Source organism: Puma concolor, chromosome C1 (assembly GCF_028749965.1).
Source record: "Puma concolor isolate L17-30 chromosome C1, mPumCon1.1.hap2, whole genome shotgun sequence".
Taxonomy (NCBI): Eukaryota; Metazoa; Chordata; class Mammalia; order Carnivora; family Felidae; genus Puma; species Puma concolor.
Genome location: NC_141674.1, coordinates 3,994,306 through 4,012,080, shown reverse-complemented (window position 1 = coordinate 4,012,080; position 17,775 = coordinate 3,994,306). Strand labels below are relative to the sequence as shown.

The window sequence follows — 17,775 nt, the reverse complement described above, 5'->3', positions numbered from 1 at the left end:
GCTCTGCTTGTTAGCTGACTGACCCCGGGCAAACTCCCCAGCCCCTGTGCCTCGGTGTCCCCACTTGTGGAATGGGGATATGGCGCTAGCTACCTCATAGAGGGTTATTGTGAGGGCTGGTGAGACAGTGCACGTGGAACATTTAGGTCACAGTGCCCAGCACATAATAGGTGCCCCATAAACTGTGACCACTGTAATTGGCACCATCCAAAGGGGGGCAGTTGACCTACCTTCCCCGAGGAAATGCTTCTGAGACTTGCACCCTCATCTAGTAAGCTGGGGAGGGGGGGGCACGGGGGCCTGGGCTGCAGGAGGGCTGGGAGTGTGAGGCCATGGTGGGGTTGGAGGGAGAGAGGGAGTGGCTCCCTGGCCTTTTCCTTTAAAGTTCCCAGCCTGCTCAACCCCAGTCAATCCCTTACAGCCAGAGGGGTGGGTTTCTCAGGGCTGGTGAGCCCAGCCTCTCCGCCAGCCAAGCAGTGTGACCACTCTGGCCGCAAAGACACTTGACTGGCCCGTGTCCCCATGCCCACAGGGCTGACCCCAGTCATGTGAGCATCTTAGGCTTCTTGGAGCCCAGGATCCAAGAAGGAGTGATGGCCATGATTCCCAAGGTTCATACTTTCCTAGCTTACTGCACCCCCCCTGGGGACATGTGGGTTTTGGGGGCCCCACGGAGCCTGTATGTAATACCATTTGCTGGGGGGAGGGAGGGAAAATGACCAGTGTGCTTTGCCCAGTGCCTTGGCCTGTGAGATAGTCACTTCCTTCCGAGTTGTCTATCATTTCTTCGGTTTATTCAGTCAACAACCCTCCTATTAATCCACCCACCCATGTGTGCACTTTCCCACCGAGCATCTGTTTATCCAACCATGAAACCAGCCAACCGGCCGTACAACCACCACTCACCAGCCAGCCATCCTGCCCACATCATCCATCCATCCTAGCCACTCTCCATCCACCACCCACCACCATCCGTCCATCCATCCATCCATCCATCCTACCCACTCTCCATCTACCCATCCACAATTCATCTGTCCATCCATCCATCCACCATCCATTCATGTATCTGTCCATCCATCCATCCATCCATCCATCCAATCCATTCTCCATGCACCATCCACCATCTATCCATCCATCCCTCCTACCCATTGTTCATCCATCCATCCATCCATCCATCCTTCCATTATCCATCCATCCTATCCATTCTCCATCCACCATCCATTCATCTGCCCATCCATCAATCCGTCTGTCCATCCATCATCTAGCCATCCATCCATCCTACCCACTCTCCATCCACCATCCACCATCTATTCATCCATCCATCCTACCCATCCATCCATCCATCCATCCATCCGCCATCCATCCGCTTGTCCATCCTTCATCCATCCGCTTGTCCATCCTTCATCCATCCATCTGCCTCCCCAACATAGATTTATTGAATATCTTCTCCGAACACAGTATGTGGTATCTAACTTTCTGGGGCTTTTGCAGGTACAACTTTTGAGACTTTCTGCCTTGCCTTTGGCTCTGTCCTTATTTCTCTCTCCCTGTCTCTTTTTCCCACTCTGTCCCCATGTCTGTCTCACTGTCTTCGCTGAGTGCTTGCCTCTGCTTCTCTCTCTCTCTGGCTATCCCTCTCTTTCCCTGTTTTGTCCGTGTCTGTCCCTGACCCTCAGGTGCGTCTCTCTATCCTCTCCCTCCTTGTCTCTCTTTCCTCCTACCTGCCTGTGCTCTGGCTTTGCATGGGGTCCTATCCCTGCTTGCCCTGGGTCCCTGTCCTCTCTTCTTTGATCTCTTCCTGTCCCCAGTCCCTTAGGGTAAAAGCTTCACCTCTTCCCCCTGCTTGCCTGCCCAGACTGCTCAGAACTGACACTCTCTTTGATGAGATGCCTGTGAGGTGATGTCTAGGTTTTGGTAAAGGTCATAAATAAATTATCAATCCTCTCTTGGACAGGAGTACTGACCCCCCCCCCCCATTATCAGCAGAGGGCCTGTGGTGTGGGGGTGCTCCAAAGACCGATGGGAACCTTGGTCTTGGTGCCCTGTCCCTTGGCTAGCCTCAGAGTGGCCTTGGGAACCCCTGGCTTGGCAATGCCCAAACTGGAGACCCGCTCTCTGCCACCCGCTTTGGGGCCCCGGGCTCCGCCTGCTGTCACTGAGCACTTACTGTGTGTCTCACGACGTCTAAGTCTCCACCCCACGAGAACGGCGCCGTGAGGCCCATCTAAGGATGAAGAAGTAGGTTCATCTGGAAAGGGATTGGGGGCAACCTGCCAGGAAGGGGTGGTAGCTGGAAACCTGCACTCCCCTGGCCACCAGCTCTTGTCCCCTGCCTGGTGGTGGGTCGGGGGTGGAGAACAGAAGGAGCCTCCTTCCCAAGCCCCAGAGACGATGGTGGATGTTGAGCTGGGTCCCCATCGCTGGCAGATTTGACTGCCTTTCTGGACCCTGGCAGTGGAGCTTTTGTCCCTGCACCCGGCTTGGGCCCCCGAATCCTTCGACCATCCTCAGATCAGATGACCTAACTTTTCCCTCCATAATCTGATCACCTTGCATTTGCAAACCTCCCCGGGGGGCTGCGTTCTTGCCCAGAGGAGGGGGCAGGAGCTGGGCAAAGCATAACCCACCGGGGGGGGGGGGGGTGAGCGTGTGGACCAGCTCTGACCCTGTGGGACCCTGAGGGACACTGTGGGACCTTCCAGACCAAGGGCTGATCTGAGTCACCTTGGTCCCAGGGTGAGGCCCGAGCTTGGCACAAAGGCCTTGCTACATAAATATGAGGAAAGTCTGAATTCTGGAGTGGGGGTGGGGGGTTGGGGGAGGCTCCGGTGCCCGGAGAGGGGCCGGGGTGAGGACCACGCATGGTGGTGGGAGCCACCCATCTGAGTTCCTTCCTGGCTGTACCACCTGCTGGCTGTGAAGCTATGTGGGTAAGTCGTGAGATCTCTGAGCCTCAGTGTCCTCATCTGCAAACGGGGGTAATGATAGTACCATCTCTCAGGGTTCCTGTGTGGAGTAGACAAATTGGTTCCAATTAGCACATGTGACCTTCCTCAAGCCCAGTGCAGGTGGCGTCAGGTGGCACGTAGTTACTTGCACTGTTACACCGGGTTACCCCCGAGAATGGCCCACCCAGCTTGCCTGGGCTGCAGCCTTAAATGGCTCAGTGAGGGCAGCCTGGGGGGCACCGGAGCATGTGCCCAGGGAACTGGTGAGAGGGCTGTGGGTGAGCTTAGGAAAAAGCAGCAGACGTACCTCTCTTTGCCCCGCTGTCTCCGCCCCGCTGCCTGTCTCCGTCTCTCTGTCTCTGGAGCAGCATCCACCCGCCCCCCCCCCCGCCCCCTCCCCTGCCCCCCAGCCTGCTCCCGACCTGGAAGCTCAGGAGGTAGCAGAGATAACAAGGCTAATGGGTCCTAATTATAGCCCAAGTTGGATCGATGGAGCCTCGGCCCTGGAGGGGCAGGGCTGGTGCGGGAGGGCACAGCCCAGCGGGGCCAGAGGGCTGTGGGGGCTGCCAGGAAGGGCAGGAAGGAGCTGGCGGGGCACGGAGTCCCGGGGCTGGTCTTTCCTGGACCCTCACCCCAGGGCGAGTGGGATCCCCCCCGAGGAGGGTACAAGGCTGGGGGCTTGGGGAGCAGCAGATGGGCCCAGGAAAGGGTGCTTGGATATAACTCGGAGGGTCTGGCTTTCGGAAGCTCGCCTGATGTTGCAGAAGAAGGAGGGCGGGGAGATGAGGCTGGGGTGAGATTGGGGTGCCGGGGAGTCATGAGGTGTTGGCGGGGAATGTCACAGAGCTCAGCCCTGGGGTGTCCTCAGGGCTACCAGAATCTGTGCAGGGAGAGGAAGGGTCTGTCAGAGATGGGGGTGGGCAGGGCGGGGCCCTGATCCTGGTGCTCCAGCTCTGGAACCTTCCTGGAGGAGGGGTTTAATCAGGCAGATGGCCCTGGGCCGTGAGGTCTTCTGGGAGTGGAGGAGGGGCTCTGTCCATGGGCAGAGGGTCTGGGGCCTTGTCCTCTGAGGCTCATTCTGGGCGTGGATTAGGGCTGGAGTGTGGGGCATCCCCCGACCCCCTGCCCTCCGTCCCGGGCAGATAACCTCCCGCAGCCACCTGTTCATCCCCTTGTCTGCTCTGCTGGCCACTTGGCCAGTCGGTGACTGTGTGCTGAGCTGGCCTTCCCGGGCTGGGGACCACCCTGCTGAGGGAACAGGGGACTCAGGGAGGTGGCAGGAGGGAGAGAGAGCCCCTCCCGATTGCATCAGCCTGAGCCTGTTACATAACTGGCGCTGGGCACTGCAAGGGTGCAGGGGTGGCTCTGCCCAGGCAGTCTCCCCGCGGCTCCAGAGGAGGTGGGGGCAGGTGGGGGTGGGCAGGTGTCGACGGACACCTGTGTCACTACCTCCAGACCCCCCACTTCAGGACGCTTCTGGGGGTCCCCGTGCGCGTTTTCAAGCGGTCTGAAAAATCCCTGCCCCTCCCCTGCCAGGGCTAAGAGGGACAAAACGGGACAGGGTCAGCTTGTGCAGCCTTGCCTCGGCCTGGCTCCACTCAAGACCTGGCCCACATCAAACCCAGCCCTGGGCTGGCCCCCCTGCTGCTCTCCCCTGTGTGCCATGGCCCCGGCCAAAGGCCCGGCAGCTATGCCCCCCCTGTGCCAGCCAGGACCACTGAGCTGGCCCTCGGGGGCGGCTGGTACAGTGACCACGAGCAGCAGCTTGAGGTCCTGCCTGGAGTCTGCCTCTCTGCACGCCCGTGTTTGCCCAGCGGGATGGGAAGGGCTCTAGGACTCGGGCCTGCCCTGCTGCCTATCCCCGCGGACTCCAGGGGCCCCGGCCACCCCAGAGGGGGGCCTTGGGGCAGATGGGTGGCCAGACAGTGGTGCAACCCCCACTTGCCCCTGGTGGGGAGGTGGTGCGTGTGGGAATGGGTCCTGTAGGGCACCGGGGTGGGAGGGCGTCCGCTTGGCCACTGGAGTCACCAGTGCCCTCTAGCCGCACCCACACGACCCTGGGGACTCTGGGGGACTGGGGTCCCAGGCAGGGGGTGAAGGGAGACCCGTGTGGAGGACAGGAGGCCGGATGTGGGTGTGTCCTGGGTGTGCACACGCGTGTCTGAGCATCTGATGTCGAGCAGCTGGTGGGGTCAAACGCCACGCCAAGCGGTCCAGGCTTCCTGGGCCGGGTGGGTGCGAGCTCTGTTTCTATTAACTTATTTCAGTGGGGACGCCCTATCGTCTTTCCCGATGAGAGTCCCCTGGGCACCTTCCTCGGGGTCATGGGGTGGCAGACCCGCCCTGTCTGAGATCCCCTGTCGTGTGTCCCGCCCCAGCCCCCGCACGGCCAGAATCCCGGGGGGCTCTTCTCTTTGCTCCCCTGGGCACACTTGGCGGTAGGGGGGCGGGTAGGAGAGCCTGACTGGGGGTGCTCAGGCCCCCGGGCTGGCATGCAGCACCCCTTTTGTGGACTCTGGACACTCCGTGGCTTCCTTCTGGATGTATCTCTACTCTGGGGGGTTCGTTTCTTGTCGCTGTTTGCTCCCAAGAGGACCCTCGCCACTGTCCCCTTCATGGCCCACGTCTGACTCTCCATCCCCCCACTGGGGACTCGGGGCTCGCTGCCCTTTTCTCGCTGCTGATCTCCTGGGTGGGAGTGAGGCCCTGGGGCCACACGTCAAGCCCCCTCCTTTTTGGCAGGGGTGGGGATGGAGGGGTGGCATGAAGCTGGAAGCCAGCTGCTTCTTCAAAGATATCCCGCTGCGCACACACCTGTCCTGCTCCCCTTTTGGCCTTTTAAGTTCACGAGGGAGGGAGGGAGGGAAGGAGGGAGGGAGGGAGGGAGGGAGGGAGGGAGGGAAGCGTGGCCGCTTGTGGAAAGCCCACGTGTGGCGGATGCAGCATCTCTCTGTGGAATTTCACGTCTTCCTGGGTGCCCAGCCGGAATGTGCTTGGCATCCTGCATGTGTGACTGGGGGTGTGTGCACCGTGTGGGGGTGCGCGTGCCGGTTCGGGCGGGAGACACGATGTGGTCTTCGAGCCTCATCAAGGGAGGGTTCTGGCTTCCTCCTTGTTGGTCTCCCTCCCAACTCCGGACACTTGTTGTGTGGCTTCACGTGGTCCTGGGGTGATGTGACCCGTGCGTCCCCACCATCCAGCATTCACAAGCCGTCTCCTGGCCACACTGTGGGCCTCTGGAGGGCGCAGGTAGGCCCCGACCCCTCCCTGGGGCCAGCTGGAGGGGGTTTGTGATTCTCTGGGTCTGCTTCTGCCCTGGAGGGGGTCGTGTCAACGAGGACTCATGATTAATCACTCACTTGTGCTCAGAACACTGTTCTATCGTATCGGGGGGGGGTTCTATCGGGGGGGGGTTCTTTACGGTCCCATTTTACAGTGAGGGGAGGAGAGGTCTGGAGAAGTGGGGACATGGGGCACAGCCTGCCTGAGGCCTGGGACTCCATGCACCAGGTGTGGGATGGTGGCTCTGAGGTCTTGGGAGGAGCCTGGGGCAGGGGCAAGGTCTGCAGGGAAGGGGTGGGTGCTGGGGAGGCCGGTGGCCGTGACCTGGCAGGTGGCCGTGACCCAGCAGGTGGGTGCCTGTGGAGCTGCCCGTCTCACTGGGCCCTGCCTCTTCTTCTGCGTCCCTGGGGGCCACCCTGAGGGAAGAGGCGGAGTAACCCCCTCCTACTTCTTACTCCTCCAGAAGAAGAAGATGGTCTTGGGGGCTTCGATGACTGCTTCCCTGAGGAGCCTGTGGGCCTTCCCAAGAAGAAGAAATCCAAGAAGCTCAAGGAGAACAGGTCCAAAGGGAAACGGAAGAAGAAGGAGGTGCGTGGGTGGGTGGTCCTGCTGGGGTCGGGGTGGCTGGGGCCCCAAGGGGGTCTTGGCTGCTCTGCCTGGGCCTGCGGAGAACCTTCCCGGGCGGTGTCCTGAGAGCTGGGTTTGAGTGCGAGGCACCAAAAGCAGTGTGTACAGAGCTTCACAGGCCGGGTCTGAAATGCCCTGTCCTCATAAACGGGATGATCCAGGGTCGTGGTCTGTATGTCCCAGAGCACTGGTGGTTTGGGGCTGGTAGGACGCCGGGATGCAGGGACCGACCCCCATCCTGGCCGCGGCCACTGCCCTCACCCCACAAGACCTGAGGCTCTGTGGACGATGTCCGGGGAGGTGGAATCTAGGATCCTGGGGCCTCGTGCTTTCTGTACATGCCCCCCCCCCCCCCCCAGCTGCTTTCATGGGCAGCAGACCTGGGTGGGAGGCCCGATGCTCTCTGTTCCTTGGTTGCAGGCTTTTAGGTTGAGTCTGCCCAGTCCCCAAGTGCAGATGAAAGACCACCAGAGGTGCCCCAGGCAGGGCTGAATTCTCTCTCTCCCTCCGGGGCACAGGGTGCAGCAGGAACCCCCCCTCCCCCAACCCCAGGCCAGGAAGGAGGCTGGAGGTGGGCAGTGTCTTTGCAGTGGTGAGGCCGGGGCAGGGCTGGGGGGGTAGTTCGGCAGCTGGAGGGGCGAGGGGCCTTCAGAGCCTGGGAAGGCTGGCGCTTGCCTCCCCCATACCCACTGCCGCTCCCTCGGGTCTCGCCCTCCCTTCTTCCTCTGGACCCGCTTTCATATGTTTGCGTTTGTCCAGGCCGGTCTCCGTCTCCCTCCGCTGTTTAGGCCTGAGCTTGGCCTCTGCCTCACCCTCTCTCTCCCTCCCTCTCCCTTCTCTCCACCTCTCCTTCTCCTTCAGCCTCATTTCCCACCCCCCTTCCCACCCCTCACTTCCTCACCCTCTCTCCTTCCTTCTGCTTCTCAAAAGGGGCGGAGGGCCGGGTGGATGGGAGGCCTGTGCATGACCAGCCGCTGCCTGGCAGGCCCCCAAGGTGACCCTTAGGTCATTGCTGCCCCCTCCCCTGTACTTCTGAGAGCCTGGCTCAGCCGGCTGTCAGATCCTAGAGTCCAGAGCAGGGTGCAGCAGCCAGAGAGCAGTGTCTTGGCAGCCATGTGCCCCCCACCCAACCACCCGCCTGCCTGGGTCCCCAGGACACGGGGAGGGGGATTTCAGCCTGTGCTCCTCGTCATCTCCAACCTGGTGGCTCCAAGATAAGTCAGTGGGTGGAGGCAGAAGAGGGGCGGCGGATTTTTTTTTTTTTTTTTTGGCCAGGGGTGGGGGGTGGGGACAGGCAGCAAGTCATGGATCCTGATTTACATAAAACAACCGGGCTGCGGCCAGAACCTGAGCATATGTAGATGAAGCTCCTTGTCAGACCCAGCGCAGGAGGGAGAAATGATTTCAACCTGTACTGCAGCGGTTACCATAGCAACCAATTATTCAGTGCTAAATTATAACTGTTTATAACACTCGTGAATGGGAAGGCTCATATTTCATTCTTTCTTTTTCCCTCTCAATCTTGAAGGACCCCAAATTGAGAATGACCAACTCTCTGAATCTTTCCTTTTGAGTGTAAATGCCTCCTTTATCGAGAGATGCGGGGCGTGTGTGTTGTGCGCTGGGCGCTGGGCGCAGAAGGAAGGGAGAGGGAGATGGAAAGCCTGGATAAAAGGCATCCGCAGAGCTGGGGAAGAGGAAGGGCGGGTGGGGACTGCCTGCTTGGGGTCCCCGGGGCCTGCATTGGTGGCCTGCTGTGCCCTCAGGGGGCCAGGGGGGTCGGGGCAGGGAGCCCTCCCACTTACCCCCAGCTTCTCACACACACAGCCTGGGCATGGTGTTTATTAAGGAAGTCAATGGATTCCGTTGGGGACTCCGAGTCCACTAAGATTCTTCCACTACCAGGTGTCTCCCCTGTAGTTATGTCTGGGGCTGCCACAGCCCAAAGGACAGCATCAAGGTCAAAGCCCTGACTATGACGGTCATACTGATGTTCGCACATCACTATGGCTTGGGGCTGAGGTTGGCTCCGGGCTTTATTAGGACATTATCGCTCCATGCCTGTGTCTCTTCCCCTGAACATGGCTTGGCCCAAAACCCCTTCTGTAAGTTCCAAGATACTGAACCGGCTGGTCTACCCCTGGTTCTCGGTCACTCCTTCCTTCTCACCACTGGCTGGTGCTGCTCATGGATCACTCCTTTTTGTATTGTTTTCAGAACCCCTTGCTGCCCTTCCTCTTGCCCGTTTCTCTGCAAGGAAAGATTTTGGGGGAAGAAACAGGAGGCCTGGGTCTTGAAGGGGCCAAACAGCTGGATGCAGAGATAGGCTGTGGATACAGGCTTCTTGTGCCAGTGGGAAACCAGTCTTCAAAGACCTGTCCTGTACCTCCACCCTCAGCCAGCACCCTGCCCCACCCTGGGCAGGCAGGAGGGCCTGGATGACATCGGGGTGCAAGTCGGGGTGGGCCCAGGCGCCATGAACTTCATTTGGTTGGGGGGATAAGGCACGGCCTGGGGAGGATGAAGGAACAGGTGGTGAGTCAGAAGAATTGGGGGACCAGAGCTTTCTTTCTGACAGAACTTTCCCCAGTGCAAGTAGACCGTGGAGGGAGAAGTCTCCCCTCTCCCTGCCACCACTGCTGTCACCCCGGGGGGTGACTAGGGCACTGATGAGTGGCATATGTGCCCTGCCTTAGCACTAACTCATTCCTCAAGGAGGATCTTGGCCCTCCTGCTGTGCCACTTAGCCCTGGAATGGACGCTGGGCCAGCCCTCTGGCAGTGCTCAGCTTGGGGCCTTGCGCCAGGCCTGGCCTCCAGGGCACACACAGACAGTGGAATCTGCTGGAGGTGCTTTCCCCCACTCCCTCCCTCCCTGCCTCCCTCCTGCCTGCTCCCTCTGGGCCCCACATTTGGAGCTGTGCTGGCCACTCCTGGACCTGGCAATGCTGGCTTCCCATCAGATGCCCAGGTCCATGCACCCTTGGATGTTGCCACAACAGCCTCTTCTGTAATTGCCACCCAGCTGCAGACACTGGCTTTGCATTTGGCTTAGCCGGGTCCTCACGTGCAGAAATGAGAAGGGTGAGGCTGGTGATGTCCTCAAGTCTGTCATCTGGCCTGCATCTCTGGCTTCCAAGTAGAGTTGGAGTCATGGGTGCTTGGATCTCTCCCATTTCAAAATGGTTACAGCCCCCTCTCACACCCTCTCCTTTGTTCCTCTTGAATCCCCCTTTCACTGATGGTGAAGCTGAGGTCAGGCCGCAGTGACTTGCCTAGTTCTGTGCTAGCGAGGGACAGTGATCCTAGGCATTCTGTGTCCTGCAACCTCCCTAGGGAGCCCCAGGACCCACGGTCAGGCCACTGGGGCCTCACCTGAGTGGGTATTAGTCATGGGTCCACCCCAGGGCAGCTTGGGGACCAGCCCCATGCCCCGCCCCCGGCAGCCCCACAGCCCCACAGCCTCTGTCCGAGGTGCTGAAATCCATGGCAGGCTCCTCCTTCCATGCTTACCTTTGCTGGGGTGAGGGCTGGGGTAGAGCCTGTCTCTCAGGTCTCTGGAAGGGTGGTCTCTTGCAACTGGCTGAACTCTACACCCATGGGGAAAATTGATGTCCTTATCTGACCTCTGCCTCTCCAAAGGACTGTGGCAGAGCTGGGAGCTGTGGTCCCAGGGCTCTGCATTGGCATCTGCCCTGGGAGCACCAGCAGCCAGGACCGGCTTTGCCCCTCGGCCCCGCATGGCGCATGGCGAGTCAGTATTCTGGGAAACACCCAGTTCCGGAAAGGCGCAGAGGCCCTGCTTGCTGTCTGGCACCCGCCAGCCAGCAGACTGACTCAGCGGCTTAATGAGCATAAAAGGTTTGGGAGCAGGGATCCCAGTGGGAGAGAGTTGGGAAGTGCAGGGAGCCCGTGGGGGAGTCCTTTCCCAGCTGTATCTTGGGAAGAGCCTTCCTCCTGGGAAAAGACTCTTAGCTCTTTACAGGGTGCCTGGAAGGGGCAGAGATCAGGTTGGGCCCTCCCAAGAGCCTCCAGACAGACCCCCTACCCTTGCTCCCCCTGCTTCCCTTCTCCCACCTGCTCTCCTTCCTCCTCTCCTTTCCGACCCCCTCCCCACCTTCTCTTAGGCCTCCCCACCCCCCCCCCCCGTGCTGTTTCTCAAGCTCATTTTTCACCTCTCCAGTTCTCTCCTCATCTTTTCCGTGCCTCTCTTTGCTCACCTTGAAAACAGTAAACAGCCAGCTCGAAAATGACAAGCCCCGCGCTGGTAATTGGAACGTCAGTGCCCAGCCTCTCCTGCAGACCCAGGCCAGGAGGGGGCTGGGAAGGGCTTTGCCAGTGCACTTGCATCTGGAAAGGCGGAGAGTAAACAGCTTTCTCAGAGTAAACAGCCTTCTCGGAGGGGCAGTGCCTTTCTGGTGGGGATGCTCTGGCTGTAAACGCCCTTATCTCCATATAAATGGGCCATTTTCTGCCTGTACAGACGGGGAAACTAAATCAAGGAAGCCAAGCTTAAGAGCTGCCTAAATTACCTTGTCTCATATCGAGGCAAAACGGCCAGGGTGGGGGTGGTGGAGAAGGTGGGCTCGTGCCATAGCAGCTTCTGGAGAGCCCACGGACAGATGAAACTGGGATGTGCGTGCTACATTAATTACAGGTTTCACCTGACGCACGCAGCTCCATAGGATGCATGCAGCTCCAACAGAGGTTGGGTGCTGGCTCACACCCCTGGCTCTTCACCCGCCCGTTTGCTGGTGCGCTTTGTATTTTGGCTCTGGACATCACGTCCTGTCCAAATTCCTGGATCCAGGCACTCTCACCAAACACTCGTTAAATCCTAAAGTCCAGAGAAACCTGATTCTGATGGACACAGAGCCTGAGCCCTCACCCCAGGGCAGTCCAAGCAGGCTACCCTGGCTTCCCCAGGAGGGGAAGTGTGGCTTCACGAGGCCTCGTCTTTCCCTGCACGCTCCACCATTTGCTGTGGCCCCAGCACTGGGGACAAGGCCCTTCCTTGCCCAGTGCTGCCCCGAGCCAGCCCCTCTGGCTGGGCTTTGGTGCTGAGCTGTGGGCAGAGGAACGCTGAATGATCCAGAAAGCAGTACTGCTGCCCGGGACTCTGGATTTTCTTGGGGCCCCTGTTGCCGTCACCACCCCCCTTTCTCTTCCAGGGGAGCAATGACGAGCTGACGGAAAATGAAGAAGATCTGGAAGAGAAGTCGGAGAGTGAGGGCAGTGACTACTCCCCTAATAAGAAGAAGAAAAAGAAACTCAAGGACAAGAAGGAGAAAAAAGCCAAGCGAAAGAGGAAAGACGATGACGAGGATGATAACGATGACGGGTGCCTGAAGGTAACCCCCGGGGCCCGGCTGCAGGGACCTGGGCTCCACCAGGACGCGCCAGCCTGGACGGGCCGCGGCTTCAAGGCGGTTCTTCTGCCTTCTGGCGCCTGTGCGAAAAGGGCCAGAGCTTCCTCCCCGCTCCCCCCCCCCCCCCCCCCCCCCCCCCCCCCCGCCTCATGGCTGTCGGGGGCGGATGGGTATGTGGGTGTGCACATGCGCGTGTACGTGTGCCTGCACGTGGAGGTTGGACACAGCGTGTGAGGAACACCGTGCCCCAAGTCCCGGGGACACAGTTGAAGTAAGGATGGCTGACGTTCAGAAGTAGCCTCCTGCTCGGGAATTTTCTGCTCCTCCGCCTGCTGGAGTAGGAGAGCGGTGTTCTCTCTTGAGCTTCCAGTTCGGAGCCTCTCCCTTGGAGCACTCTCGGAAAATAAACCGACAAACGGGGCCTCTGCCAGCAAGAAGCGGCTGGACAGCTCCACTTCGGGCAGGGGGAGCTTTGGCGCTCAGCGTGTGCTCTGGATTTCTGGCCGCCAGGGCATCCCAGAGAGGGTCCCAGTGAGCGGAGTCAGGGCGGCTGCAGGGGCGGGCCTGCAGCTCTCCCTGGGGGACAGCAGCGTCTCTGTGTGGGTGCGGAGGAATGATGTGAACCAGGCCACGGCCCCTCGGGTCTCCGAGGCCACTGCAGGGCTCCTCGGGGAGGGGAAGGGCGCTGGGCCCCCCTGCTCTGGGATAGTGGCAGAGGTCAGCGAGCCGCCCCAGACAGAGCACTCTGCTTCCTTTGTTCTCCCCTTAAGGCACCCAGACTCAGTTTGGGCTAGCCATGAGTTAAAAAAAAAAAGAAAAAAAAGTGCCCCGTAAATATCAGTGGAGTGGCTGTTGGGTGAGGCAGAAATGGTGGCTGTCAACGGCTCGAGTTAGGAAGCACCGTGGTGTCCCGACACCCAGAGGGATTTCATTAGTCGGCAGGTGTGTGGCGAGTCATCTGTGACTGATAATAGCTGAGGGCTGACAGCTTGAAAGGTGAACTTGTGGGCACGGTCCAGGGTTGTCCTGTAGCCATGTCACCCGCTCATGCCGTTCCGCTTCCTGCTGTGGGAGCAAGGTCAGAGGCGCCTCCAGGGATGGATGCGTGTCGTGGGGGCAGGTCAGCCACGGGAGGGGGTCCCACACGGGAGATTAGGAGGCCAGGAAGCAGGTTCCCCAGCCTCCCTGTTGCACTGTGCTGGAAGGCCTGCTTCTCAGCGCTCGGGTTGGAGGGAGGCTGAGCGCACGTCCCGGGGTGGCCTACTGTTGTGGGGGAGACAGCCCAGCTCGGAGGGGCTCGGGCATCGATAGGGCTTGTTGGGTCAGTGCCCAGGAGTTGAGAGGCCAGGGGACTTCCGGCTTGCGGTATTACCCAAGGCCTGTTTTCACATCTTTCGCCCTTGGTGGGGTCAGCGCCAGGCTCAGGCCACACACACCCTTGTGGCTGAGAATGAATGTCTCTGCAGCTCAGGGCTTCCTGGCCACCCCGGCCCCCTCTGGTAGCGGGGGAAGCAGGCCTGCGTCCTAGATCGTTGTCCACACGGGAGACCCAGTGGCGCCCTGGACTGGACTCCCGCCTGGGCCGGTGACTGTGGCCTGGGTGTGGCATGTGCCGACTGGCTGAGTGGGTCAGCGGGGTGCCTTGGACCAATGCAAAATGGGGCGAGGGCCCCGTTCCAAGTGGTTGTGCTAACTTGTCCCTCCTGGGAACGTTTTGCAGGCGGAAGACAGGCATAGAGGGGCGAGGTAGCTTGTCCAGCTCTCACTGCCAGGATCAGAACTGCCGTCTGAGCCTGGCTCTAGGGCCCGAGCTCACGGCCAGCACCTCCACCCCCCAGCCGACCCCCGCAGGCCCGGGTTAGGCCAGAGATCGGACCCCTGGGCTGGCTGTCTTGAGGCCGCACTGTGTGCCCTTAGGGAATCACACACCTTGGGTCTCGGTGCCCCATCTGGAAAGTGAAGCAGTGGCCAAGGGACCCTCTCCCGCGTCTGCCTTCAGCTGGGCCATTTGTCCCGTGCCCCTACCCTGGCCAGGGCACACCTTCCTGGCCCTGGAAGCAAGAGAGCAGTGGTCTGTCGTTTCATGGCGTCCATGTGTGACTCTACCAGGCGACGTCCTGAGGCGGCCTCCTTTCTTCCCGACATGCCTCAGGCAGCCCTTCAGCCCTGCTCCCTTCTCAGGGACACCTGTCCCCTTAAAACCCACCTTCAGGCTGCTGTTCCCTCCCAGTGCCCAAATTTCCAGAACATATTCCTCCCAGAGAGTGAGTTCTTTTACTGTTCCTGCCTTGGGTGTGCATATAGCCTCCCCCAGCCCCCGCCCCTCCCACTAAACCCCCAGGCTTGACCCCACACCCCCTCATGAGCTGGTGCCTGAGCCCTTCCCTCTGATCAAGGGGCAGGCGGGCTGGGGGTCGGGGGTGGGTAGGAAGGCTGTGGGTAGACACTCCTGGGACGGGGCCCCAGGGGTGGGGGTACGGGTTAGAAGGACCCTGCTCTGACCCCACCTCTGGCCTGGGTGTCCCTAGGAGCCCAAGTCCTCGGGGCAGCTCATGGCCGAGTGGGGCCTGGACGATGTGGAGTACCTGTTCTCAGAGGCCGACTACCACACACTGACCAACTACAAGGCCTTCAGTCAGTTCCTCAGGTGGGCGCGCCGCCGGCTGCCGTGGCCGGGCATCCATGGGAATGACAAGTTGGAGGACAGAGCCCCAGGCCCCTGGGGTGCTGGGTGCTTTCAGGCCGATGCCAACCCCGGGCAGAGCCATTTTACCCGGTGGTCCCGCCTTCCCCTGCTTGCCCGGAGCCCCAGGATGGCGGTCTCGGTCAATCCCGAGGGCCACAGACCTCATGGGCTCTCTCAGCTCTGGAAGAACTGGGGCTGGGCACCCAGTGGCTCACTGCGGGCTCGTCCCTCTGGTCTCTCGGGTCATACAGGGTCTGGGAACCTCATTAGAAGATGGCCGACCACATAGACAGGGAATCAGGAATGTCTGGGGCTGGACTGCTGTCGAAAGCTTTGTCCTCTTCCCTGCTTCCTGCCCAGTTTCTCAGCCTGGAACGCGGGGCTTCTTATCCCAGGCTCAGGAGAGGAAGGGCTGCCTGGGTCTCGTGGGGGGTCTCATCCCCTCCGTGGTGGAGCCCTCACCTGCCTGCCTTTCACCCCACACAGGCCGCTCATTGCCAAGAAGAACCCGAAGATCCCCATGTCCAAAATGATGACCGTCCTGGGTGCCAAGTGGCGGGAATTCAGCGCCAACAACCCTTTCAAGGGCAGCTCGGCAGCGGCTGCCGCGGCAGCAGTGGCCGCGGCCGTGGAGACAGTCACCATCGCCCCTCCGCTGGCTGTCAGCCCCCAGCAGGCACCCCAGCCTGTACCTATCCGCAAGGCCAAGACCAAGGAGGGCAAGGGTAAGGCTGTGGGTGGATGGGCACCTGGACCTGCTGGCAGGGTCCTACCCCAGACCCCATAGCCTCGGGCAGGTGGGACAGGTGGGGCAGTCTTCTTCAAGGACCCAGGGCCGTGGTTGACCTTGGACCCACTCGCCCTTTCTCTGCTGTACTGTGGCATTATAGCTTCTGCCTGCCTCCCTTTCGGGCTGGGGTGAAGCAGAGGGGATAGTGTGCTTGGAGCTTTGGGACTTTTGCACTGGCACCCTCCGACATAGTATGGAGGTAGGGAGAGGGCAGGTCCACGCTGCTGGGAGTGGGGGGGCTCTTGAGTTCTCATTTTCAGGGAGAAGGGGTCCCAAGGTTAGCCCGTTGACCCCTCTTGTCTGAGCACCCAGCCCTCGGGGTAATGCACGTGCATAGGTGTGGTTGTGGTCAGGACTGGCTGCTCTGGGAGACCTGGAAGGAGGTCCAGAAACAAAATCAGACTCAGTGCTGGGTGTCTGGGTCTCTCTGGGGGAGAATAGAGACAGCAGAAGCTCTCTGTGACTTCAAGTCCTGGGGGAGGGACCTCCCCTAGGTGGAGGATTTCTGGCCCCATTGGGGTAGAGACCCACATCTCCCCAGGGCTCTCAAAGATGGGGTCACTAGCAGCTCAGCCTTTCTGGGTACTCAGGACTTTGGTGGGCAGCTAAGGGGGCCCTGGGGCCCACCGTTTCAGCCCTAAGGAGCTTTGGTTTCTGGGATGATGTACCCCTTTTCCAGGTCTCTGCAGGGGCCTGGTGGGCAGAGTGACATGGGGTTTAGAGCCTGCCCCTGCTCTCCTCCCTCACTGTCCTCCATCCTGGGCCTCCCCAGCCTGCCTTACCTTCTCATTTCCTCTTGGGCTCCAGCCACTGAGCTATTCCCTGAGCTGCCCATTCAGAGCCTGAAAAATTGAGATAGATTTTCCGTGGCGCCACGGAGGTTACAGCTGGGCTCCTAGTCCCATCTCAGCTGTGTGATGGAGCTGGAGGAGGGTCCAGGTCAAGGCCACCTGCTGCCAAGGGCTCCATGTTCCCTGCTCAGCCGGTGGGAGAGGCTGCTGGGGGGGGGGCGGTCATGACTCCCAGGTGGCTAATTGTCCTGTGGCCAGTTCCATAAAAATAGCCTCAACCCTGCTGGCCACCAGGGAGCTAGTGTTTCCTGGGGGTGATTGGCAGAGGTGGGGCAGTGTTGAGTGGTGCCACTGTTGGCCGGGCCTGGGGACAATCTGGAGGCTGGCGGCTGGCGGCTGGGGAAAGGGCTTCCTGCCCAGCATGTCCCTCCAGGGCCCAGGTATGGACCACAGGTGGGTGGGTGTGCCCTCAGTGGCCCTGCTAACTGTGGGGGCCCACGGCTTCACTGGGGACAGCTCCTTCCTGGGGAGAGGGGAGAGGACAGGGCTGTTCCCATGATGGCCGGCATTTCTACTACTCATGGAACAGGGGCCGTGGTGGCCAGAGCAGAGACCAGGTCGGGTCCTCCTTGCTGTTTCACTTTACACAAGGACCTCACCGCTCTGAGTCCCCTGCCTTCTCATCTGGAAAGGGATGGCGGCCGAACCATCCTTCCCTTATGGAGCCCCTGGGAGGGCTGACCCAAGTCATGGCTCTGGGTGAGTGAGCCGCCGCGGCTCTGGGTTATTGGGTTATCTGCGGTCACTCTTCAGGGCCAGGAGTGAGGAAGAAGATCAAAGCCTCCAAGGACTCGAAGAAAAAGGGCAAAGGGAGAAAGGTAGCCGGGCTCAAGTTCCGCTTTGGAGGGATCAGCAACAAGAGGAAGAAAGGCTCCTCGGTGAGCGTGTGCATGAGACAAGGTGGACTGGAATGTGTGTGTGTGAGTAGGAGTGTGGGTTTGGGAGCAGGAGCGTGCGAGTGTGTAAGCATGTGAATGTGTGAGGGTGGGCCGGGATGGGTGGGTGTGAGGCATCGAGACCGCATGTACTTGGCCGTGTGTGTGGGTGTGTGAGCAGCCTTCAGATGCACTCTGCACGAGTGTGAGCGTGCTCGTGTGCTTGTGTGCCGTGAAGGCAGGGGGACTGGAATGCAGGGCTGTCAGTCCACTCTCTTGAGTCAGGACTCTGGGACGGAGAGCGCCCTGCTGAGCTGGGGGCTCACTTCCGGCTCTGCGCCATCTGGG

The 17,775-nt window shown here is 60.4% G+C and overlaps 1 protein-coding gene across 5 annotated transcripts in view; it reads left to right on the top strand.

The window, feature by feature from the left end:
- Positions 1 to 17,775, top strand: part of CHD5 (chromodomain helicase DNA binding protein 5) — a 61,207-nt gene that overhangs the window by 3,151 nt on the left and 40,281 nt on the right. For 4 of the 5 annotated variants that reach the window (XM_086715493.1, XM_086715492.1, XM_086715495.1 and 1 more), the window contains exons 2-6: positions 6,694 to 6,818; positions 12,028 to 12,207; positions 14,754 to 14,872; positions 15,398 to 15,636; positions 17,306 to 17,430. In XM_086715493.1, coding sequence (XP_086571619.1) covers positions 6,694 to 6,818; positions 12,028 to 12,207; positions 14,754 to 14,872; positions 15,398 to 15,636; positions 17,306 to 17,430 — 788 coding nt within the window. Of the gene's footprint in view, positions 1 to 180; positions 272 to 6,693; positions 6,819 to 12,027; positions 12,208 to 14,753; positions 14,873 to 15,397; positions 15,637 to 17,305; positions 17,431 to 17,775 lie in introns of those variants that run through there. The other variant, XM_086715496.1, reaches the window with a different exon arrangement.